Consider the following 26,155-nt stretch of genomic DNA (forward strand, 5'->3'; position numbering starts at 1 on the left):
GAGACAGAGTCTCATTATGTTGCTCAGACTGGTTTTGAACTTCTGAGCTCAAGTGATCCTCCCTCATTGGCCTCCTGAAGTGCTTGGATTACAGGTGTGAGCCCCCATGCCCAGGCTAAGAATACAATTTTTAAAAGGGAAAAAAATGGTGGAAGAATTAATGGAAATTAATATGACTTATTTATGAGAAAAGAGCACTCTATCAAACTGGCATGTATGCAGTAACTACCAAGCTAATTAAAATACTTAAGATACAAATGTGATTGAAAATTACATGACTTGAATGTTATTATTCAATTTAACCAAAGCTCCCTATTTAGTTGGAAAAAAATCTATTGATTTTCAGTGGAAAAAAAAGTGCAAGTGAAAATAGAAAAAAATTTAATAGGACCCAAATCTTCCCAAGCAAAGAAATAACTCCAAAAAAGTATTCCTCATTATGAAAGTACTAGGGTTTCTAGAGCTCCCAGAGGACTCAGTAAAACTACAGATACTTGCACTGCATTATAAGTGTGTAATTACCATTTAAATGAAGGGAGAAAAGCTGGTGAGTGAAATGAGAAACAGGCATTTTCTCACAGCCAACCAGAAACTCACATTTCAGGCAACAATCATCTAATCTACAGTCCGGTTAACAAAGCTATTGTCATTCTGCCACTCTTACTCACTCTTAAGTGGCACTCTCTCCTACCAGAAGGAAACCATAGGTTAAATCTTTCTCTATGATTTTCAGTCACAATTTGCTCATTAGGCTCTAACCTATTTAATATGTAATTTAAGTGCATATGTGTACCAAAAGACAGCCAAGAGACACAAAGGCTTCTCTTCAATTCTACCTTTTTAATTATTTAGGCATCCAAATTGTGAAAGTAAACAAAATGTCAGAGTAAATTCCTATTGGTTATACAACCGTGATTGTTAAGAATCATCTTAACTCACCTGTAGTCCAACAAAGCTTTCCCTAGGAACATCCCTGTTTGTGGATTTGGCTGAGCAGAAAGTTGGATGTAGAAAATATTATGGCCTTATTCTGAAAAGGCATTGAACACCCTTTTCAAATAAAAGTTATCACATAGATTTCAAAACTGGAAAAGTATCAAATGTGTTCTGATTGAATATATTAATAATGAGTTATTGAGTACAAAAGATTTGTCAAAGAACACACAAATTAACTGGAAAGACCCCTTTCCCTGCCACATGTGTTTCAGAAGTCAAATATATTCCTTTTGGGTTGCTGCTAGCATGAGATTAGCTAACTCTTATGATGTGTTTGGCAAAACCAACTGGGGTTTATTGGTGTGGCTTATGTTGGTTGGATTGTTGCTTCTACCTCAAAAAAAAAAAAATCCCTGAGTATTTCTGAGGTAAGAATATAAATGTGAAGCATCACAGGATTAGCAAATCATGAAAAGAAGTGACAAAAGTGATGGGGTTGTGGGTTTCACAGAGCTACTTTATTCTAGATTTCTCTTTATATCTTCCTTTGGCTGTTTTATTTGATATCACTTAAAAATTTGTTGCAAGTCAGTGAAACAAGTTAGGCAGATCCTTATAAGCCATTCAATGATCTTTTTGATAATCTAAACCAATGAATCCACAAACTATGACTCCCAGACCAAATCTGGCTCTCTGCATGTTTTTGTACATAAAACTTAATCGAAACACAGCCATATATGTTCATTTATGTATGGTCTGTAGCCGCTTTCACACCACAACAGCAAAGTAGTTGTGACAGGGATCATAAGGCCCCAAAAGCCTAAAATATTTACTGTCTGGACCTTTATAAGGAAAGTTTTCCAATCCCTAATTTAAACTTATCTCTTACTGTTCTAGGTGAAAATTATACTTTCTGATATAACCTTCTACTCTATCCCACTCTGTCCCATTCTACTTCATCAAACCATCCAATTTTTCAATTACAAGCATACCTTGTTTGTTGTACTTCACTTTATCGTGCCTCACAAATATTGTGCTTTTTACAAATTGAAGGCTTACGGCAACCTGGTGTCAGGCAAATGTGTTGGCACCACTTTTCCAATAGTATGTGCTCAGTTTGTGTCTCTGTATCACAGTTTGGTAACTTTCACAATATTTCAAAGTTGTTCATTATTGTTACATCTGTTGTGGTGATCCATGATGGTACTACTGTAATTGTTATGGCGGTGCCATAAACTGCACCCATAGTAGACAGTGAACTTAATCAATACATGTTGTGTGTGTTCTGACTGCTCCACTGACTGGCCATTCCCCCATCTTTCTCTTCTGAGGCCTCTCTATTCAGTGAGACACAACAATACTGAAATGAGGCCAGTTAATAATCTGACAATGACCTTTAATTGTTCAAGTGAAAGGAAGAGTTGCACATCTCTCACTTTCAATCAAAAGCCAGAAATTATTAAACTTAGTGAGGAAGGCATGCCAAAAGCCAAGATAGGCTGAAAGCTGGGCCTCTTGTGCCAAACAGCCAAATTGCAAATTCAAAGGAAAAAATCCTTGAAGGAAATTAAAACTGCTACTCCCATGAACACGAAAATGATAAAAGAGCAAAACAGTCTTATTGCTGATATGGAAAAAGTTTTAGTAGTCTGGATGGACGATCAAACCAGCCATGAAATTCCTTTAAGTCAGAGTCTAATACAGAGTAAGGCCCTAACTCTCTTCAATTCTCTGAAGACTGAGAGAGGCCGGAAGCTGCAGAAGAAATGTTGGAGTCTAGCAGAGACTGGTTCATGAAGTTGAAGGAAAGAAGCTGTCTCCATAACATAAAAGTGCAAGGCGAAGCAGCAAGTGCTAATGTAGAAGCCATAGCAAGTTATCCAGAAGATCTATCCAAGATCACTGACGAAGGTGGCTACACTAAAAAATAGATTCTGAAAATAGACAAAGCAGCCTGCTTCTGGAAAAAGATGCCATCTAGGACTTTAATAGCCAGAGAGGAAAAAGTCAGTGCCCGGCTTCAAAACTTCAAAAGGACAGGTTGACTTTCTTGTTAGGTGTTAATGGAACTGATGACTTTAAGTTGAAACCAATGCTCATTTACTATTCCAAAAATCTAAGAACACTTCAGAATTATGCTACATCTACTTGCCCGTGCTCTGTAAATGGAACACCAAAGCCTAGATGACAGCACATCTGTTTACAGAATGGCTTACTGAATATATTAAGCCCACTATTGAGACTTACTACTCAGAAAAAAGATTCCTTTCAAAATGTTAATGCTCCTTGACAATGCACCTGGTCACTCAAGAGTTCTGATGGAGATGTGTATGGAGATGAATAATGTTTTCATGCCTACTAAGACAACATCCATTCTGCAGCCCATGAATAAAGAGGTCATTTTCACTTTCAAGTCTTATTATTTAAGAAATACGTTTCCTAAAGCTATAGTTGTCATAATAGTGATTCCTCTGATGGATCTGGGTAAAGTAAATTGAAAATCTTCTGGAAAGAATCCACCATTATAGATGCCCTTAAAAATATTCATAGTTCATGAAAGGAAGTCAAAATATCAACATTAACAGGAGTTTGGAAGTATATTCCAACTCTAACGGATGACTTTGAAGGGATTCAAGACTTCAGTGAAGACTGATGTGGTGGCACATGCCTGTAATCCCAGCTACTTGGGAAGCTGAGGTGGGAGGATCACTTAAGTCCATTTGAGACCAGCCTGGACAACACAGCAAGACCTTATCTCAAAAAAAAAGAAAAAGAAAAAGAGAGAGAGAGAGAATGAGAAGGACTTCAGTGGAAGAAGTCACTGCCGATGCGGTGGAAATAGCAAGATATTAGAATTTGAAGTGGTGCGTGAAAATGTGACTGAACTGCTGCAATCACATGGTAAACTTGAATGGATGAGGAGCTGCTTGTTATGGATAAGCAAGGAAAGTAGTTTCTTGAAATGAAATCTACTTCTGGTGAAATGCTATGAACACTGTTGAAATGACTACAAAGGATTTAGAATATTATGTAAACGTAATTGATAAACCAACAGCAAGGTTTGAGAGAACTGATTACAATTTTGAAAGAAGTTTTGCTGCGGGTAAAATGCTATCAAATGGCACCACACGCTGCAAAGAAATCTTCCATGAAAGGAAGAATGAACCATGTGGCAAACCTCATTGCCACAGTGAACCCAAACTTCAGCAACCACCACTCTGATCAGGTTGCAACCATCAACACCAAGGCAAGATCCTCACTAGAAAAAAGGTTATGACTTTCTGAATGTTCAGATGATTGTTAGCATTTTTTTAACAATAAAGTTTTGTGGGGGGGTTCTTGAGATAAGGTCTCACTCTGACACCTGGCTGTAGTGCTGTGGATGATCAGAGCTCCCTGCAACCTGAAACTCCTGGGCTCAAGTGATCCTCCCACCCCATCCTCTCAAGTAGTACCACAGGTGCACACCACCATGTCTGGCTAGTTTTTAAAATGCTTTTGTAGAAATGAGTTCTCACTAGGTCGCACAGGCTGGTCTCAAACTCCTGACCTCAAGTGACACTCCTGCCTCACTTCCAAAAGTTCTGGGATTACAGGTATAAGCCACTATACTTGGCCATGTATTTTAATAAAAGTATGTACATTGTTTTTTAGACATAATACTATTGTACACTTAATAGACTACAGTGTAGTATAAACATAATTTTTATATGCACTGGAAAACAACAAAAAAAGTGTGACTGGATTTATTGTGATATTTGCTTTATGGTGGCTTTCTGGAACCAAACCTGTCTATATCTCCTTTTTCTAGTAAATCTTATGTTTATATATCTTTCCTTTTTCAGTTACTACCACAGTTAATTTCATGCCAAAATTCACTTAATCTGAATTTAAAAGTGGTCATATGTGGCCCAGTCTCTGCTTTGGGTCAATCCAATGTAAAATCAACTCAAAAACAATGAAAATATACAACTGAAATAAATTTAAATGTTTACTTAGGCTCTAAAGAAAATGCTAAAGAGGTAAAGGAGGAGTATGATCTTAATAAGTAAGCATTTTGAAACCCTATCTTCCCAGAATCATTACTCTCAATATTCCCCTAAATCAATGACAGCCGTTGTGGTGAATGCTATGGTGTGCTGCAGAGATATTCCTTTTAGCCACTGCACCCAGCGAGAACTAATTGTTTTTTAATGCCTTATAGTTTTATTTTTCAAAGAACACTGGCCAGGCACAGTGGCTCATGCCCGTAATCACAGCATTTAGGGAGGCCAAAGCAGGAGGATCACTTGAGGTGAAGAGTTCAAGACCAGCCTGGCCAACATGATGAAACCCATCTCTACTAAAAATACAAAAATTAGCCAGGCATGCTAGCACACACCTGTAATTCCAGCTACTTGGGAGCCTGAGGCAGGAGAATCACTTGAACCCGGTGGAGGTTGCAGTGAGCCGAGATCAGGCCACTGCACTCCAGCCTCAAAAACAGAGCAAGACTCTGTCTGTCTCAAAAAAATGATAATAAAATAAAATTAAAAAGAACACTGATCAAAAAGCATTTAAAATTGTGCCTTTTTACATTATACATTTGAAAGTCTTTATAGATTATTACATGGCCAACTGTAGGGTGAATGCTGTTCTGTTTTACTCTCCCCCTAAAATAGCATCTTGATTCAAAATGAAATGTTCTAGCACAAAAGTTGGAAAACAAGGCACATAAGAAGACAAGAAATTAAAAGAAAAAGAAAGAGGAAAAAGGGAACTAAGACGAAACAAATCAAACAAAACCATAGTAAATTCATGAATTACACTGCATCTAGTACCTCTGCAAGCTCTAGACTGATTATCTTTTCCAGAACCAAATGTTTAATTTTGTAAAATTCCTAGCATTGGCACAAGTTAAAATAAATAACTCATCTTTATTCTGCTTAAACTTAAATTTTCTTTAAAAGGGCCAGGTACAGTGGCTCATGCCTGTAATTCCAGCACTTCAGGAGGCTGAGGTGAGCAGATTGCTTGAGCCCAGGGGTTTAAGATCAGTCTGGGCAATATAGTGAAATCCCATCTCTACAAAAAACACAAAAGTTAGCCAGGCATTGTAGTGAGCATCTGTAGGCTTGGCTATCTGAGAGGCTTAGGTCAGAGGATCAATTGAGCCCAGGAGATAGAGGCTGCAGTGAGCCATGATCATGCCACTGCACTCCAGCCTGGCTGACAGAGCAAGACTGTCTCAAAAAAACGAAAATTTTTAAACATTTTAAAAAAGAAAACAAAAGGAGTAATATAAAGAGTAATATGAGGTGGAGAGAAGTTAAATACCATTACCATTAAAATAGCTTATATATCCTCCATAACTAAAACACCATGGTATTAGGAAACTATTATCCAGATAGACCAATAGCAGTGAATAGATGTAGAAAAATGTACTCAAATGTGAATGGAAATTTATGAAAAAAGTTTCATCTTATATCACTGGTATAAAAAAGGTTTTCACAATAAATTGTGTTGGTGTGGTTTTCATTATATAATTACATTATTTGTCTCTTTTTACAGCTTTGGACTTAAAGTCTTTTTTGTTTAAGTATAGCTACCCATACTCTCTTTTGGTTTCCATTTGTATAGAATATCTTCTTCCATCTCTTCACTCTCAGTTTATGTGTGTCCTTAAAGGTAATGAAGAAAGCCTCCTACAGGCAGCATATAGTTGGGTACTATTATTATTTTTTAAATCCATTCAGCCACATTTTTTTGCACTGGCGAATTTAACCTATTTACATTCAAGGTGATTATTGATAAGTAAGAACCTCAAAATAATAAAAGCTATTTATGACAAGCCAACAGCCAATATCATACTGAATGGGCAAAAACTGGAAGCATTCCCTTTGAAATCTGGCACTAAAGAAGGATGTCCTCTCTCATCACTCCTATTCAATATAGCATTGGAAGTTCTAGCCAGAGCAATCAGGCAAGAAAAAGAAATAAAGGGTATTTAAATAGGAAAGGAGGAAGTCAAATTGTCTCTATTTGCAGATGACATGATTGTATATTTAGAAGACCCCATCGTCTCTACCCAAAATCTCCTGAAACTGATAAGTAACTTCAGCAAAGTCTCAGGATACAAAATCAATGTGCAAAAATCACAAGCATTCCTATACACCAATAACAGACTAAAGAGAGCCAAAAAAAGAAGAAACTGCCATTCACAATTGCCACAAAGAGAATAAAATACCTAGGAATACAACTAACAAGGAACGTAAAAGACCAAGGAGAACTACAAACCACTGCTCAACGAAATAAGAGAGGACACAAACAGATGGAGAAACATTGCATGCTCAATGATTAGGAAGAATGAATATTGTGAAAATGGCCATACTGTCCAAAGTAATTTATAGATTTAACGCTATCCCCATCAAGCTACCAATGACCTTCTTCACAGAACTGGAAAAAAACATCTTACATTTCATATGGAACCAAAAGAAAGCCTGCATAGCCAAGTCAATTCTAAGCAAAAAGAACAAAGCTGGAGGCATCACACTACCAGACTTCAAACTATACTACAAGGCTACAGTAATCAAAACAGCATGGTACCAGTACCAAAACAAAGATATAAACCAATGGAACAGAACAGAGGCCTTGGAGGCAACACCACACATCTACAACCAACTGATCTTTGACAGACCTCACAATAACAAACAATCAGGAAAGGATTCCCTGTTTAATAAATGGTGTTGGGAAAACTAGCTAGCAATGTGCAGAAAGCAGAAACTGGACCCCTTCCTGACACCTTACACTAAAATTAATTCCAGATGGATTAAAGACTTAAACATAAGACCTAACACCATAAAAACCCTAGAAGAAAATCTAGGCAAAACCATTCAGGACACAGGCGTAGGCAAGGACTTAATGACCAAAACACCAAAAGCATTGGCAACAAAAGCCAAAATAGACAAATGGGACCTAATCAAACTCCACAGCTTCTGCACGGCAAAAGAAACAGTCATTAGAGTGAATCGGCAACCAACAGAATGGGAAAAAATTTTTGCAATCTACCCATCTGACAAAGGGCTGATATCCAGAATTTACAAAGAACTAAAACAGATTTACAGGAAAAAAACAAACAAGCCCATTCAAAAGTGGGCAAAGGATATGAACAGGCACTTTACAAAAGAAGACATGCACGAGGCCAACAAACATATGCAAAATGCTCATCATCACTGGTCATTAGAGAAATGCAAATCAAAACCACACTGAGATACCATCTCACGCCAGTTAGAATGGCGATCATTAAAAAATCTGGAGACAACAGATGCTGGAGAGGATGTGGAGGAACAGGAACACTTTTACACTGTTGGTGGGAGTGTAAATTAGTTCAACCATTGTGGAAGACAGTGTGGCAATTCCTCAAGGACCTAGAAATAGAAATTCCATTTCACCCAGCAATCCCATTACTGGGTATATATCCAAATGATTATAAATTGTTCTACTATAAGGACACATGCACACAAATGTCCATTACAGCACTGTTTACAATATCAAAGAACCAACCCAAATGTCCACTGATGATAGACTGGACAGGGAAAATGTGGCACATATACACCGTGGAATACTATGCAGCCATCGAAAGCGATGAGTTCGTGTCCTTTGTAGGGACATGGATGAACCTGGAAACCTTCATTCTCAGCAAACTGACACAAGAACAGAAAATCAAACACCACATGTTCTCACTCATAGCTGGGTGTTGAACAATGAGAACACATGGACACAGGGAGGGGAGCATCACACACTGGGATCTGTCTGGGGGAAATAGAGGAGGGACAGCAGGGGGTGGGGAGTTGGGAAGAGATAGCATGGGGGGAAATGCCAGATATATGTAATGGGAAGGAAGGCAGCAAATCACACTGCCATGTGTGTGCCTATGCAACAATCTTGCATGTTCTTCACATGTACCCCAAAACCTAAAATGCAATTTTAAAAAAAAGAACCTACTGCTACCATTTTAGGTTGGAATATAGTAATAAAGGGGTCCATTCATCAAGAGGATACAATTATAAATATATATGCACTCAACATTGGAGCTTCTAAATATATAAAGTAAATAGTAATAGATCTGAAGGAAGAAATAGGCAATAATGCAGTAATACTAGGGGACTTCAATAACCACTCTCAGCAATGGATATAACATCCAGACCCCCCCAAAAAAAATCAATAAGGAGACATAAGACTTGAACTACCCTTTGGACAAATGAACATAACAGACGTATCCACAGGGTTCTATCCAATGGCAGCAGAATGCGTATTCTTCTTCTTCTTCTTTTTTTTTTTTTTTGAGACAGGATCTTTCTCTGTCACTCAGGATAGAGTACAGTGTATGATCATGGCTCACTAAAACCTCCACCTCCTGGTCTCAATTGATCCTCCTTCCTCAGCCTTCCTAATAAGTTGGCTAACTTTTTAATTTTTCTTTTGTAGAGATGAGATCTTGCTCTGTTGACCAGGCTGGTTTCGAACTCCTGGCCTTAAGCAGTCCTCCTGCCTTGACCTCTGAAAGTGTTGGGATTACAGATGTGAGTCACTGCACCTGGCTGACATTCTTCTTCAGCACACGCGTAACATTCTCTAAGATAGACCATATGTTAGGCCACAAAACAAGTTTTCACGTGTTTGAAGATTGAAAAGACTATATGTTAGGCCACAAAACACGTTTCTACTTGTAAGAAGACTGAAATCATATCAAGAATCTTTTCTGATCATAATGGTATGAAACTAGAAATTAAGAACAAGAAGAAATTTGGAAAATTCACCAAAGCATGAAAATTAAACAGAATTCTCTGAACAACCAAGTAGTCAAAAAAGAAATGAAAGAGAAAGCAAAAAGTATACTGAGACAAATGAAAATAAAAATACAATATACCAAAATGTATGGGATGCAGTAAAAGCAATTCTTAGAGGGAAGTTAATAACAATCATGCCTACGTAAAAAAGAAGAATTTCAAATAAATAACCTTACATTATACATTAAAGGACTAGAAAAAGAATAAGCTATGCCCACAGTTAATAGAAGGAAGGAAATAATAAAGATCAGGGCAGAAATAAGATAGACGCTAGAAAAACAATAGAAAGAATCAATGAAACTGAAAACTATAGTATTATGTAGCAATAGGAGTTAAAAAATTAAAATTAAAAAATTAACAAAACTAACGGTGTTTTGAAAAGATAAACAAAATGGTCAACCATTTAGATAGACTACAAAAAAAGAGAGACAAATAAAATCAGAAATGAAAGAGAAGACATTACAACTGATATCACAGAAATATGAAAGATTATGAGATACTATGAACAATTATATACCAACAAACGGGATCGCCTAGAAGAAATTAATAAATTCCTACACAAATACATCCTACCAAGATTGAATTATTAAGAAATAGAAAATCTGAACAGACAAATAATGAGTATGGAGACTGAATCAGTAATAAATGGTCTCCCATCAAAGAAAACCCCAAGACCTCATGGCTTCACTGCTGAATTCTACCATTATAATAACTAATACCAATCCTTCTCAACTCTTCTGAAAAACTGAAAAGGGAATCCTTCCCAATACATTTCATGAGACCAGTATTATCCTGAAATCCAAACCAGACAAAGACACTATGAGAAAAGAAAATTACAGGCTAATATCCCTGATGAAAATAGATCCAAAATTCTCCACAAAATATCAGCAAACTGAATTCAGCATCACATTAAAAGAATCATTTATGTAAGTAGGGAAAATCTCTAATAATGGAATTACCAGGTCAAAGAGTACTCCCCCCAAACCCCAAATTTTAATACATATTTGAGATTGTCTTCTAAAAAAGTTTGTATAAATTGTCCAATTCTGACAACAAATAAATGTGCACATTTCCCTTGCAACATTGGGTGTTAAACATTCTTTCTTGATGTTGTTTGCCCAGGGCAGTCTTGGTTCTCACCTGTTCTCCTAGTGTAATTCTTAATAGTGGTCCTTTCACTCTTAAAATGGGACCAGTTTGGATGATATATGGTTACTCTACTGAACTTTAAATCTGATACATATTGTCTCTTCCCTAGAGATTCTCCAGGAGGCTCTGAAGGCTTCTGGAAGGACTTGGATTCTCCTCCTTCTCCCTCCCTATTAACCTGCACTGACTCCTTCAGAAGCCGTAGAATTATGGAATGTACCTCTAGCTACGGACCTCCATTCTGTGCAGGTGGATGTAGGAGGTGGCAAAGAAAGTATGCCTGAATGTTTAACCTTGCTGAAAGACAAATGTGCACACAAACACACATACACACACAAAGCCAAATTTGTAACTATGCTGTAATCCAAAGGATAGTCCCTAGCTGTCCATCATGTGACATGCCATAGATGTTGATAAGAGGATCTTAGCACAGGAAGTGGTGTTAGGTAGGATGACCTTTAAGTGCCTTCAGTGTTGAGCTTCTGTAATTACAGTAGTAACAATGAACTTATTGAGGACTTACTGAGTGCCGGGGGTAATTCTAAAAATTTTAGCTATAAAATCTCATTTTGTCCTCAGAGTCACTAAAACAATAATTTAGTCACTGTTTTTAGATAAGAATAACAAATTAGGAACTAAGGCAAAAACAGATTAAGTTAGTTGTCTAATGTGGCACACTTAGTAAACGGAAAGCCCAGATTTCAATAAAGGCCGCCTGAACTGTTATGTCTCTACTTTCTGCTGCCTTCCCTTTTCATGTCAAGGGTTGAGGGGATGGTGGTTGTGGGGGGTCTCTGTCCTCCAGGCTGAAATGCAGTGGCACAATCATAACTCACTACAACCTCCAACTCTTGGGCTCAAGCAATCCTCCCACCTCAGCCTCCTGAATAGATGGGACTACAGGCACATGCACCATGCCCAGCTAATATTTTCTTATTGTTTGTAGTGATGGGGTCTTGCTATGTTGCCTAGGCTGGTCTTAACTGAGTTTAAGTGAGCTCACCTTGGCCTACCAAGTAGTTAGGACTGCAGGTGTAAGGCACCACACAGGCTAACTTTTTAATTTTTTGGTAGGCATGGAATCTCACTATATTGTCCAGGCTAGTCTTGGACTCCTAGCCTCAAGTGATCCTCCATCCTTGGTCTCCCGAAGTGCTAAGATTACAGACATCAGCCACTGTGCCTGGCCTTCTGCTGCCTTCTATTACATGTTTCAGGCATTGAAAATCCACTTACATTTTACAGATTTGATTTCCATTTTCTTTCCTAATAATACTAATCATATTCCTGAAAAGTTGCTTAATAGAAGAGAGAAAATGGCATGCATTAAATTCATGCAATATAATTTTAAACTTTACCATTGAAGAAACTTTCTTCTGCTCTTTCTTGAAGATCTATCTTTTCAGTTATCTATTCATCATATACTATGAGAAGAAAAAATAAATTTATCTTTTCACTTTCCAGAAAAAGTCAATAAAAACTTATATAATTTTTAAAATGTTAAACGTAAAGCATTCATAAATAACAAAAATATTTTTATGCTGAAATTTTAGTATTGTTCCTATTTTAATATTTAGGGCTCAAGTGACTTAAGATACTATCAGCTTGTAATTGACAAAAAGGAAAATATCAGATATTTGACGGTAACCTTAAGACAGGTTGTCTCCAGTGAGAGAAAACCTATGGATGCTTAATGAATGCTTAATGAATCCCTAATCCCAGCAAACCATCTTCTGAATTCATTGTCTAGGAAAGAAGTGTGGACCACGAAGGGCACTATTACCACCACTCCTGAAAAATTTTCTCAATTTTCTTCTTCTCAATTTCTCTTTACAGGTGATGAGTATCACAGTGTACATAACATTTTATAGGCTCCATATTTTCCTATTCCACAATCAGAAGCCTGCTTATCCTATGTCTTGCATATATACTCTGAAAACTATATGCAAATAGCTTACCAATAATCTCCCAATGTGTAAGTCCAGAAGGCACACATGAATCTCTCTCCCTCCATTTTCAGACCCCTTTCTCTTGATGTCTATGACACCACTGTCTCCCACTTTTTAAAAATCTTCTCAACTTATTCTGCAGAACCCTGTTTCATTTACTCAAACCTTTAATATAGGCATTCCCATTGGGCTCTCTCATGGGTAAAAAAATCATCCTGCCTTGTGAATTTGATTACACTTTATTCCCTACAATGAATCTGACAATTCTCAGTCTGTGAAAAGATAACTGTGCCTACTTAAACTAAATAAATACCTAACCATGTGCTCTTTTCAGTGTTTTTCCTGGGTCAATGTACTGTGGAATTTAAAATGGACAGAGAAAAATTGAAATGCAGCATTATTCTCTGCAGCCCCTGGTTTGATTTCTACCCTAGGAAGAAGCAGCATTTGCCCTATAGTTTGGCTCCCCTCCTAAAACAGCCTCTTGAAACATTCATGATCCCATTATCACCCAAACAATTTCTATATAACAAGGTGTAAGAGTTGACAATACGGCGTGTATGTGCTTATCATTTCATCTTTACCCTAAAAGGTTTACTGGGCGTCTCATCCAGATTTTGCAACCTCCAAGTATGGGTCCCAGGCTTTTCTACATTCCCTGTCATTATGTCTCTGCGGCTCAGAGCTCTAAAATAATCTGGAGCCCCCCACCCCGCAAAGTTATTATTATTTTTTTTTTGAGACGGAGTTTCACTCTTGTTACCCAGGGTGAAGTGCAATGGCGCTATCTCGGCTCACCGCAACCTCTGCCTCCTGGGTTCAGGCAATTCTCCTGCCTCAGCCTCCTGAGTAGCTGGGATTACAGGCACGCACCACCATGGCCAGCTAATTCTTTGTATTTTTTAGTAAAGACGGGGTTTCACCACGTTGACCAGGATGGTCTCGATCTCTTGACCTCATGATCCACCCGCCTCGGCCTCCCAAAGTGCTGGGATTACAGGCTTGAGCCACCGCGCCCGGCCCACAAAGTTATTTTTGACAGTAATTATAAAGGACTATGCAGTACCCTTTCCTCAGTCATATTATTATGATGTAAAACTTTTTGTAGTCCAATTAAGTGAAAAGGGGGATCAAGATTTTGACTTCAGTGGGCTTTCAGGATCCAGACCTGGGTAGAGGATTGGGAGTGCTCGCTCAGGAATTGTGGGTGTTCAGCCAAAAGAAGCCAAGATTTGAGTCCTGGATAAGGGGAAGCCTTGTAAGTAACGGAAAGTTTAGAATCAAGTTGAGAAGAGCAGACAGTAGGTTAGCCAAGGAACTAGGTAAGATGAAATGAATTAATCTGGGAAAGCCTGCAAGAATTCCTGAAGACAAAGGTCATCTTTTGTCTGGTTGCTTTTGTAGAGTGGGAGTTGGGGTAGCTGGGGAAGCTATTAATATCCCCAAATGGGCTGAAAAATTTTAGCCCTTCTCTATCAATGTTGTGATTTTACCAATCCGAGTCTAGCTATTGAGGTTACCAAAATGTATCATGGAAATGGGAACAATGAAATCTAGGTTGTTATGAGTCCTACCATACTTTTATTTTTGCTGTTGTTGTTTTCAGAAACAGGGTCTCCTTCTGTAGCCCAGGCTGGAATGCGATGGTGCAATATGCATGCAATGCAAGGTGCTCACCGTAACCTCAAATTCCTGGCCTCAAGCAAATCCTCCCACCTTGGCCTTTCAAAGTATTGAGATTACAGGTGTGAGTCACTGTGCCTGGACCCTACTTATACTTTAATTTTGATGTTTGGAACAAGGGAACAAACTGTTACTGAAGGAGTCTGGGACATTCCATCAAATAAATGAAAACACTTGCCAGTAGCATTCCAGTTGTGAACAGGACCTGCTTCTCGTCTTGCATAAAAATATGCACGATTTCTGTTCAAAATGATAGTGAATTTAGAATTAGGCTTATTTTCAGAATAGCAAAAGTGATAGGAACTATTGTTTTTTCATTAGATTACATTTATGCAATTTTAAAATTTTTAATATTATTTATTTTTGAGATAGAATCTCTCTGTCACCCAGGCTGGAATGCAATGGCATGATCTCAGCTCACTGCAACCTCTTATCCTATTTTTGGGTCCTGTCTATCTTATCTACAGTTCCTTGTTATAAAAAGTGTATAATCTGAACCTCCTGGATTCAAGCAATTCTTGTGCCTCAGCCACCTGAGTAGCTGGGATTATAGGCACTTACCACCATATCCAGCTAATTTTTGTATTTTTAATACAGATGGGGTTTCACCATATTGGCCAGGCTGGTCTTGAACTCCTGGCCTCAAGTGATCCACCCACTTCAGCCTCCTAAAGTACTGGGATTATAGGCATGAGCCTCAGCACACAGCCTTATGTAATGTTTTACCATTGCTTTATTAAATTCTTATTTTATCCCTCCACCAGGAGAATTAAAATATTTAATTAAGAAAAGCAATTAAAATAAATGGAATATAATTGATAATATCAATAAGCTAGCAATAGAATTAACAAATGCTTGTATACTTGTTTGTGTCCTCTTAGTAAGTTATAAGCTCCATGAAGGCAAGGATTTGATATTTCTCTTTTTGATTTTTGTTTTTTTTTTTTTTTTTTATTGAGTTTCACTCTGTCACCCAGCCTAGAGTGAAGTGATGTGATCTTGGCTCACTGCAACCTCTGCCTCCCAGATTCAAGCGATTCTCCTGCCTCAGCCTCCTGAGTAGCTGGGACCAGAGGTGTAGCTACCATGCCTGGTTTTGTATTTTTAGTAGAGATGGGGTTTCACCATGTTGGCCAGGCTAGTCTTGAACTCCTAACCTCAGGGGATCCGCCCGCCTCAGTCTCTCAAAGTGCTGAGATTATAGGTATGAGCCACCACGCCCAGCCTAATCTTTCTTGCTTATTTTTATATCCCTATGACAATGACACTGCTTAGTGGTTAATAAATACTCAAAAAATATTTACTAAAAGAATAGATAAGAATCAAGGAGGCATTGAGTACATGGACAATGAAAACTTGTATTCTCTAACATTTAGAACTTTTTAATGTGCTTTGATTTGTATAATCATAATTGTGGAATAATATTAGATCAAATGTGCCTATAACTATTTTGATATTTCATTGGTCATTCTAGGATATTTTTAAAAAGGAAAAAGTCACGTTTCTAAAACCTAATCAGGATCTTTGGTTTATGAAATGCAGTAAGTCCTTAAGATAAATTCCTCTGTAGAATGCAGCGCTCATTGAATTAACAAGGTCTATAAGATTTCTAGAAGAAATTCAGAAAGAAGAGCTGGTGGATATGCAACAGAATTAAATTAGAACTGAGTACAGTTGTTGGACCATATTTGCAGAGAGCCTTCAGGGTTTTTCATTAAAAATGAAGATAAAGGAAGCTTCACTGATAGATATTTGCTCAGGCCCCTACACTTATGGGCAGAATTTGCCACTTTATTCATAAGCACTATATAAAAAAGTAATGACAAGGAGCCAGGATCCTAAGAAGAAAATACAAAAAAGAAAAAAAATTACAAAACAGCCTCTTTCCACATATGTAATGTGCCCTATTGGTTCTTCTTTCTGATTTGTATGTGTGTATGTGTACATGTGCACACTTGTTTTAGAGGGAAAAAATAAGGAATACCTTCCATTCTATCCTAACTTGTCTTTGTATGCTAATAAGGAAAAGACCATCTCTAAGCCAGAAAAACAGAGTTCTTGACCAAGTTGAGGTCTTAAATAAGCAAGCAAAATATTGCCTAACCCTTATCTTTTGTTTTGTTTTTCTGCAAGCACTATGGTGACTTACCTTAATTTTTTATAAGCACATTTTACTTACCAGTGGACCTATAAATGTGAATTTATCTTATTTTGGGGTCCTGTCTATCTTATTTACAGTTATTTGTTACAAAAAGTGTATAATCTGAAGAAAGAAAATAATACCATACTGGGATGAAGGAGAAAAAACAAATTTGTTGATATGTATGGACTATGCAAATACTTTCCAAATCTGTGAAATCCCTTTGAAAAATTTACTTGAGGTACTCCAGCAAAAGGAAAAAATGAACCTAAAAAGAGGAAAATATGAGACCCCCAAAATTCTCCTAATTCAGCAGAGCAGTAAAAAGAAACTAATTTTTACATGTTAGAACAGGAAGTCAGAAGACTTTAAGAAGAATGTCTATAAGAAGAAAATGAACATATTTTAGCAAATATAAAAATGAGTGATCACAGTGGTGGGACTCAAGATACATGTGTTTTTGTTAATGAGAAATAATGAAGATAATTTAAAATTCTAGAAAATGCGAAAGCTGTATAGGAAAGTCACAAGTAACATGAAGTAAGCTGAAATATAGCATGACTTTGTGAAATAAAGAGTAAGAAAAGAGAATCTATTTGATCTTGACACTTGATAATTCTTTTTCAAGCAATATAGGTTAGCAGCATAGAATTATATTTCCTACTTCCACTTTGGTTCTTTAGTGAACAATATTTTATAATCATATATAAATGTGTGTTATTTTTAGTAGCTAACAAATTTTAGACTCAAATTATAGAGTAAGCATTTCAAGATATAATTATAGCCACAAAACAGAATGTAAATATTTGACAAGGTCAAATTAATGAGAAAGCTTATAGAGTTTAGGAGATAGAGGAAGGAAGTATAGGGATCCAAATTTTCTTATCTTTTATGGGAGAAGGATTGGGATATAGAAACAAAGAATTAAATGGATTACTCAAAGTCAAAATGATAGTCAGCAGGAGAAATATTAGTAATCTTGATATCTAATAACTAAAAATAATGAGAAAAAATAGTAACAACCCTAAAATGATACAATAATAATATCTACTAACAGCAAAATAACAAAAAATGTGTGTAGTGCAAGATAAATTTTTCTGCTTTAATAATGGGGAGTCAATAGATAACATCTAAAGTTAATAAATCATGAAAAGAAAACATACCCATCAAAATCAAATATATAGAGGTAACTACAGAAGAACTAAAAATAGAACCATACTAAAAGGATTGCTTCTGTGAAGAAAGTGTTAGAGGTGGGGTGAGGGATGAGAAAGTTAAACTTTTTTTTTCATTTTACAATTTTCTGTACTTTTTGGATATTTTTTCCTTACCATGTAGATATATTTTTATTACATAAAAAGGTAAAACATTTCCTGATGACTAGCTTAGCATTCTCTTCAATGATATCCCAAAGTTCATTCTTACTAAGGATAAAATGAACATACTCCTGTATGTAAAATTGATAGGCGCAGCAGAACCAAAATAATGCTGTAATTAATATTGCAATGAGTAGAAGCATCACGATTCCAAACATGTCAACTGAAATGTATAAAAAGAAATACATTTTAAGTTAACAGAACATCAGTAATTTCTGCTATTTTCATCTTTTCTAATATGCAATGTGATTCTTTAACAAATGATTATTGAAAGTAACGATAAAATAACATACATTACATATTCCAATAAAACTACCATTAACACAACAATCACATTTGAAAATAATCTGGGTTGCTAGAGGAGGTAACATTTGATTTATTTATTTTTAAATTGGTAAACTACCAGGCTACTGGCTTATTTTTTCCGTTATTTTACCTCTAAACTCATTTCTGGTACTATCTTAATAGATAAAAGAACAAATGCCTCAGGCTGTTATAGCTCTAAAGGTACATATAGATAGCAGGGTATGGTTTATTGTTTGCATTTCAGCAGTCCATTACCAAAGAGACAACCAATGCTTGCTGCGAATGCGTATTTCTACCCCTTGTGAAGTTTTTTTCCCCTGTCTCAGTAAGTACTATGTAGTTTATTAGCTTGGTATGTTGTAAAATGAAACTAGAAGGGCAAACATAAAACTGGAGACTAGAGTTTCTGTTCATACTAGTTACACAAAGTGTAAATTTATAAGGCAAAAACACATATGATTTAAATATAACTGATAGTACCTGAAAGAAACAGGGATTTGAGGGCAAAATTTGTATCTTTTTACCTCAATTAAGGAAAAAGGAAGACAATTGGTTGTTCTAGATTGGGTTTTTCATATAGCTAGGATTTACCTAGAAAGTTTTTTGTTTCAACTCTTTAAGAAAACTTTTTAAATGGTAGTGGTATGTTTTTCTGCCTTGGTCAGTACTGTATAACATACTAAAAGTCCACCATTTGAGTATAACTTAAAGATTCTTTGATGCTTTATATTTGTCCAGTCCTAGTGAATCATTATTCTGAATAGCAATTCTCAATGTAGAATATGTTAGCTAAGAAAATATAAATTATAGCAATGTATCTAAACACAATATATCCTCAGACAAGTACTAGCTTATTTAAAAATTCTGGAATTCCTAAAGTGGCATAAGAATACAAACATCCTTTAAGTGAGTTACGGATATCATACCCCAGAGATTTTTAGAAATGGAAATTTAAAATAGTTAGCAACTGGTATGGCAAAGGATCTATCAATCAGAATGAACATTGACTTAATTTGAATGAATATTTGCTGCAAACAACCAATAAGCTTATATTAGGAGGTGAGACTAATGAGCATCCCTGGACTTGCTATGTTTTTATTTTTATTTTACTTAAAGTTCTGGGATACATATGCAGAATGTGCAGGTTTGTTACATAGGTATACATGTGCCATGGTGGTTTGGACTTGCTATATTTTAATACGTAAAGCAAATGTAATACTTTACAATCCTTCAAATGTTGCAAATTGCTAACATTTGCAAGTTGACTGAAATAAAGAACATAAAAATTTAAATAATGACAACTCACCTTTACAGTTTAACCAATATACAGAACTGAATCGACACCCAAAATATGGAAAACAATATTTTTTGCATGCCTTTTCTTCACTACACCAAATACACTATATTTGGAAAGAGAAAAATAAAAGTGTTGTCCAAGTATAATAACCACAATCCCAGGAAGGTTTCAGTACTAATTCAATAAGTATTCAATATATAGTAGCCATTATTCAATATATAATAGCCATTATCCTTATAATAATAATAATTATTATTATTATTATTTGTGCGAGATGCCATTGGTGACTTGAGATCTCCCTTGTCAAGCCCATGTAGCCAAACCTCGGCTGCAAAGAGTTTTGGCTGCCAATGGCTCACAGCTTCCCCTCTTCTTGAATGAAGAATGGGGACCACCTAGCCCATGAGGTTACTATTTCCCCAGGCCAGTGAATGACTGATATGGGGTTCCAAACAGTGGGCATTGTTACCTCGAGGCAGGGACAACTCTGCGAGGCAGGGACAACTCTCTGAGGCAGGGAGAACTCTGCTGTGTAATTTTTTTTGTTTTTGTTTTTTGTTTTTGCCCAAGGGCTGCCCATGATTAAGGCCAAGAGCGGACTTAAGCCAAGAGCTCATCTTTTCTTGGCTCTTTCCCCTTATCTTCCCTGAGTCTCTCACTCCATAGGATTTTGCTGAAGAGTAGTCACCCAAAAATCACATGTACCTGAATCCCTTTCTCAGACTCTACAATTAGGAAACAAAACCAAAGATATTATTTCACAAAGTTGTAATAAGGACTGCGGTAAATAGTTTTAAAATCTCTCCATCAGGCGGAGGTTGCAGTGAGCCGAGATTGAGCCACTGCACTCCAGCCTGGCACCTGGCGACAGAGCGAGATTCTGTCTCAAAATAAAATAAAATAAAATCTTTCCATTACTCTTTCCATTCCTCTTGCCTGCATTCCCCACTCTTTTCTCTGGGATTGCTCCTCTGTTACACGTGGCCCAGCCAGTGCTGTCAACAAGCCTTACCTCACCCCTCTTCCCACATGGCTCACTGGTGCTCAGATAATCATGTGGAAATAGAAAAATGGAATTCTAAGTCCCTTAAGCAAGGCCTAAAGGTGAAAAACATTATGGGAGAAAAGACTAGAAGAGCCTGGAAGAGTTAAAAAAAAAAAAAAAAATGAGGACAGAGTGGTAAAAATGGCTATCACTTACATAGGGCCTACGATGTGACTGGTACTATTCTAAGTCCTTTATATATATCCACTCATTTCATACTCATGACAATCCCATGAGCTAGGTACTATTATGTCCGCTTCATAGAAGCAAACAAGAAGGCACAGAGAAGTTAAATGACTTATATAAGATCAGATACCTAGTAAATAGGGGAGCCTGGGTTCTAATCTAAGTAGCCTGATTCTGTGCTGATAACCAATCCTATAAGATTGAACCCAGACCCCACCTGATCACTTCTTGCTGTATATCCTGGGACCAGGTGAGGTAATGATTCACCCCAATGTAAAGAACCACCCCTTAGACACTGCCTGAGTACCAAGGCTATATCACAGGCCAGCTTTTGTTTCACATTGGCCAAGACTGAAGGTCAAATCAAACCATTTAGGCAAATCTAAGATTGAAGCCACTTTCACCGAATGAGTCTTGTCCTCCCAGACGGTTGCTGAAGGACTGGAACTGCAAAGACAAAGTCTAGATTCAAAGATTACAGCCCACAGAGACTTTTGGCCTTGGTTATTAGTACTCAGAGTCTCTGGGAATCAAGTCCAAGATCTAGCAGGGCTTTAAGGGAAATGAATTGCCAGAAAAAAATCTGAACCTGCAGCTAAGAGATATATGCACCTAAGTGCTAAGCTGATTCCCAGGCCCCAGTAACCAAGTCTACCACAGGTAAACTCCTAAAGAAGTGCAGGCCCCAGAAGAGACGATCTCCTCTACGCCTCTCTGGTGGGGACTCAGAAAACTATGGAAAAGAAACTCCTTCGGTAGCAGCTAGACTGGCGACCAACAACTCACTGCCCAGCCAGGAAACTCAACAATGTAGTACAGACTCAGAACATACTATAGGATTATTGGCCTCTATCTTTCTTTCTAAATGGGAGCCTTTACTGCTGTTATCCTGCTTTATCTCTTCTATTGAACAGTGGGTCTTTGGGAGTTGGTTTAACAGATTATATAGCGGACTTAAAGGAGTGCCTGGAGCCATATTCAAACACAATCAAGAGTAATGCATATCTCTCTGAGATTTCAGACTTAGAGCTGGGGGCAGTGACTGATAGTGACTTTGAATAAGTCCAGTTGCAGTTGAGATTTAGTTGCATTGTTTCGCCAGGAGCATTTTAAAAAATACTGGGATGGGAAAAATAGAATATGCCTGTCCTCAAAGGTCAAGGGTGAAAAAGGTAGACTGAAGTCGTTTATTTTTAAAATCTGTCTGCTATTTGTGTCCCCATTCTTCTTTTTCTGGTAATCACGCCTTCATCTATTGAGGACCTCTTCCCCAAACCTTGTGTGGTCCTGTGGCTGCCAATAAATTTTGCTTTACCCCGTTCCTACTACTGGAATGGTCTTTTGACCAAGGCAGTAGTCCAGTAACCAATGCTGGACCAGACAAAAAACCCCAATAGGGCCAATCAGAATCTTCTTTGCAGTTGTATACAGACATTGGGTTAGATCTTCTGGCAGCCAGCCTCTTGCCCAGCCATATGGAGAATGTCTTTTTACCACAAGAGAAAATAAAATCAATTCCCAGAGGGAGGCAGAGCTGAGAGATGAAAGGAAAGAGGAAAATGCGAAGGACATCTTTTGGTTCAGTTGTGCAAGAAAGCAAGGCCACACCTGGTCTTTCTAATATTGTGAATCAATGAATTCCCCTTTTTATTAAATTGGTTTGAGTTTGGTTTCTGTCCCTTACCACAAAAATATGTGACTAATACCTTAACTAAACCTAAAAAGTTATCCAAGACCAGAACTTCACATTGCCCCCAAGAACAGTATACTATATTCAAAATTCCTAAATTGGTAATGTATAATTTAAGGCAAATTACATGATTTTTTTTCTTGTAGTTAAGGAAAATAACCCATATAAATATGAAGCCATCAGCCTCTTCGGAGTGTGACAACTGAGAAGCCACCTAAAAGGCTTTAGGGTGATGGTTAGTATTATTTCATGGGAAAATTATAGTACTCATTTTAGGGTAGAACTGTTTTATTAAGTTTATATGGACATTACAATTGCTATTTTAATAAAAAGATCATTAAAATTAAAACATGCAGAAAGTGGGAGGGTACATAATAATGTTTAGTGGTTAAGGTTGTATAAATCAAATGGCTTAATATTATATCAGCGGTTGGGGGATGGGATGTGTAGAAAATCTAGGATTGTTCCAGGTGAAAGAAAAGAATGGAGAGCCGATGGAGGAAAAAAGAAACAAAAAGCCAATGATTTCTAAAATTATGAGAGAATGGTACCAGAAATAAACAAGTAAAGAACATGAGCTTCTTTGGGGAAGGCAAAATTATAAATTTAGTTAAAGAAATTTTGAGCATGATGTGANAAAAAAAAAAAAAAAAAAAAAAAAAAAAAAAAAAAAAAAAAAAAAAAAAAAAAAAAAAAAAAAAAAAAAAAACTATCCAGAAAGAAATGCCAATCAAGCAGCTGTAAGCATCACTATTGGGGGTCATTAGGTTTAAGGATGTGAATTTGGAATTTCTTTATATGCAGGTTGTGGTAGAGACCAGGACTGTGGAAGAGGTGGCACAAGGAAGTGTGAAGAAATTCCCTCATTTAGGAAAATAAAGAAGAGGAATTGGTAAAGGAAACAAAATGATGAGGGAAGAAACAAGTCCTGTATAAAGCCAAGATCACCAAGGAAGGAGCAAGTTTCCAAAAGGAATGAGTGGTTAATTTGAAAGGTTGTTGCATTTGGTTAGAATCTTTTGTAACCTCTAAATCAGGTTGCTAAGGATTAAATCACACTGTGTGACACAGAAGCAATGGTAAAATAAGCACAAAATAAGTACTTCAGCTTCTAGAAAGAAACAAAGAGAAGATTTGGATTTGTTTGTTTTTTCCATTTTGTCTGAACTCAGAAGGAAGCCAATGCACAGAAACAGGCTGGATTTGTCATAGAGGGAACAAGGTAATGAGAAAGGTTTTGAGTTTGTGAATGTGCATGCGTTTCCGAGTATGACACATACATAGAGGTGAGCACTAAGGGATTCACCTCAGAAATGAGAATAGACTTCTCAAGGGGAAGGTCAATGTTAGAGAAAAGATACTGAATTGGTTCAGTTGAAAAATAAGGAAACCTGAACCTGCCAGATGGTCTTAAAATTCTCAAGGAAAGTCAGACCCTGAAAGGAGGATCACGCCAACAGCGGTAAAGTGCTGGGAATAGTTGTCATGGGAAATAATCCACGACATTGGTTGTCCGTATATTTTTTTCCAGCAGAAGGACTCCCAACAGGTGATATCCACATGTTCACTGGAATATCCAGATTTGGATCCATTAGCTTCCATTATCCCCAACTCCATACCCTAACACACACACACACACACACACACACACACACACACACAATTTTTCAGAAAAATAAATATCAAAGTGGGCATCTCTTTGTGGGTTGTAAGAAATGACATTTATAAATGCATTTTACAAGCATATGAGCAATCATAATTTCCTATGAGCTGTACAATAGATAAGGTAGGCTGTGGCAGATTCAACAAATCCTACTGGGCTTGCTATAACTTGACTCCTTCTTGTCTCAACCAACCATCTATATCAGGTCACAATTAGTAAGAAAGATGTGATTATGGAGAAAACCTAGAATCTATTCCAATATTTTATTTGTTTAAGTCAGTTGCAAAAGTCAGTCTTACGATGCTCATTAGCAAAAAGCAAAAAATGTGCTTATGACAAGTCTCACCATTGTGACACCATAATTGAGAACTTTGGTTCCAAGGATTCAACGGGGATGCAAAATGACTTTGAATGGCAATGAAAGCACAGATAACGAGATGCTCCACCTTTTTTAGTTAGCCTGGTTTTTAAAATTTTATTTCTAATAGAAAATATCAACAAAAATACAATATGTTTTTCATATACTATGTTTATGAGTTGTATGCGTATGGGGAGTTGTAAATGTGATTTTTATGACTGAGTTTTTGGTAAGAATGCTTTCTAACTCTAGGAAGGCTAGTCCTATACTAGGAAATCACAAGGAAATGTTTCAAATAGAATCTAAGGAAGATTCCCTTTCAGTTAAGAAGAATAAGCATATCATTTATCATCCAAATTGGAATATTTTGGGAAATGAAAAGGAGCTGCTATATATTTTCTCCAGATCAATGGAGAAATGGGCATAAAGTAGCACAATATACAAGACATCTGTTCATCCTCTTTTTAGTCTAAAAAGAGCTCAAATATTCTTGGTTGCTTCATGAGTTAACATCTTATAAACTCTGACACTTTCTCTGGGAGTATAAGAGGTGGCGGAAACTACCACTAAGAGCTTTGCAACCTTCCAACTTCTGGGAGAACAGGGGATCTTTTTCCAAAGGATAACACCCTAATTCTATGTTGACCATGTGGAATTATCTCTTAGTTCATTTCTATGAGGTATTGGAAATATTTTTTAAATTACACTCAAATACACATACTCCCAGGGTTTTCATAATGACTGATATTTAAAAACAAATTTAAATTCTCTACCTTGTTTCATTATAGAGTACAGTGAATTAATTTACCCTTCTTTGAATGCGTCAAGAGTTAATTCAATAGTTATTGAATGATTGCCATGTGTGGGAAAGGTGTGAGGTGTTAGATATGCAAAGATGAATAAAACGTGGACTCTGTCCACAGGGAGCTGAGAACAAGGAAAAGGTGAACATAAAAACAATTCAAATAATATGAGTTACAATTCAAAAATGTACATGTTCAAGTCTGAAAGAGAGGTATAGGGGAAGTGGAGGAGGTATTCTTCCTCTAAAAGGAAGAATAAGAGTAAGTAATGTTGGATGAAAATGACAGCAATGTTATCAGTTGGGGAATGACGTTTATATGTAAGGTGTCAATTTTTTTCATAAAATTGGAGATAATTACATCTGTTGATATTGATGGGATGAGGGAATTGCTGCTGTGGGAAATTTTAGGCAATGTTGCTAACCAAAAGCAAGGATGGGTAATATTTGGGCTCAGGTGAGATCAGAAGTTTTGACTTTGTAGTTGTACTAATGCAGATGTTGATGAAATATGCTCAAGCAGCAATCAGCTAGTAATGTACAGCAAAGGAAAATATAAACCAAAGGACAAAACCAATCAGAGCTGTGGAACATGGATCCAGAGCAGTTAAAAAAAAAAAAGAGGACGTAGGCCGGGCGCGGTGGCTCAAGCCTGTAATCCCAGCACTGTGGGAGGCCGAGGCGGGTGGATCACAAGGTCAAGAGATCGAGACCATCCTGGTCAACATGGTGAAACCCTGTCTCTAC

At 37.0% G+C, this 26,155-nt stretch overlaps 1 protein-coding gene across 1 annotated transcript in view; it reads right to left on the reverse strand.

The window, feature by feature from the left end:
- Positions 1 to 14,634: 14,634 nt before the first annotated feature.
- PTTG1IP2 (PTTG1IP family member 2) overlaps positions 14,635 to 26,155 on the reverse strand; it is a 23,277-nt gene continuing 11,756 nt past the window's right edge. The window contains exons 3-5 of the mRNA XM_037741346.1: positions 19,674 to 19,767; positions 18,131 to 18,224; positions 14,635 to 14,794 (exon numbers count right to left, since the gene is read on the reverse strand). Coding sequence (XP_037597274.1) covers positions 14,635 to 14,794; positions 18,131 to 18,224; positions 19,674 to 19,767 — 348 coding nt within the window. The remainder of the gene's footprint in view (positions 14,795 to 18,130; positions 18,225 to 19,673; positions 19,768 to 26,155) is intronic.

The sequence above is a fragment of the Cebus imitator genome, unplaced genomic scaffold, assembly GCF_001604975.1.
Source record: "Cebus imitator isolate Cc_AM_T3 unplaced genomic scaffold, Cebus_imitator-1.0 Scaffold98, whole genome shotgun sequence".
In the NCBI taxonomy this organism is placed as follows: Eukaryota; Metazoa; Chordata; class Mammalia; order Primates; family Cebidae; genus Cebus; species Cebus imitator.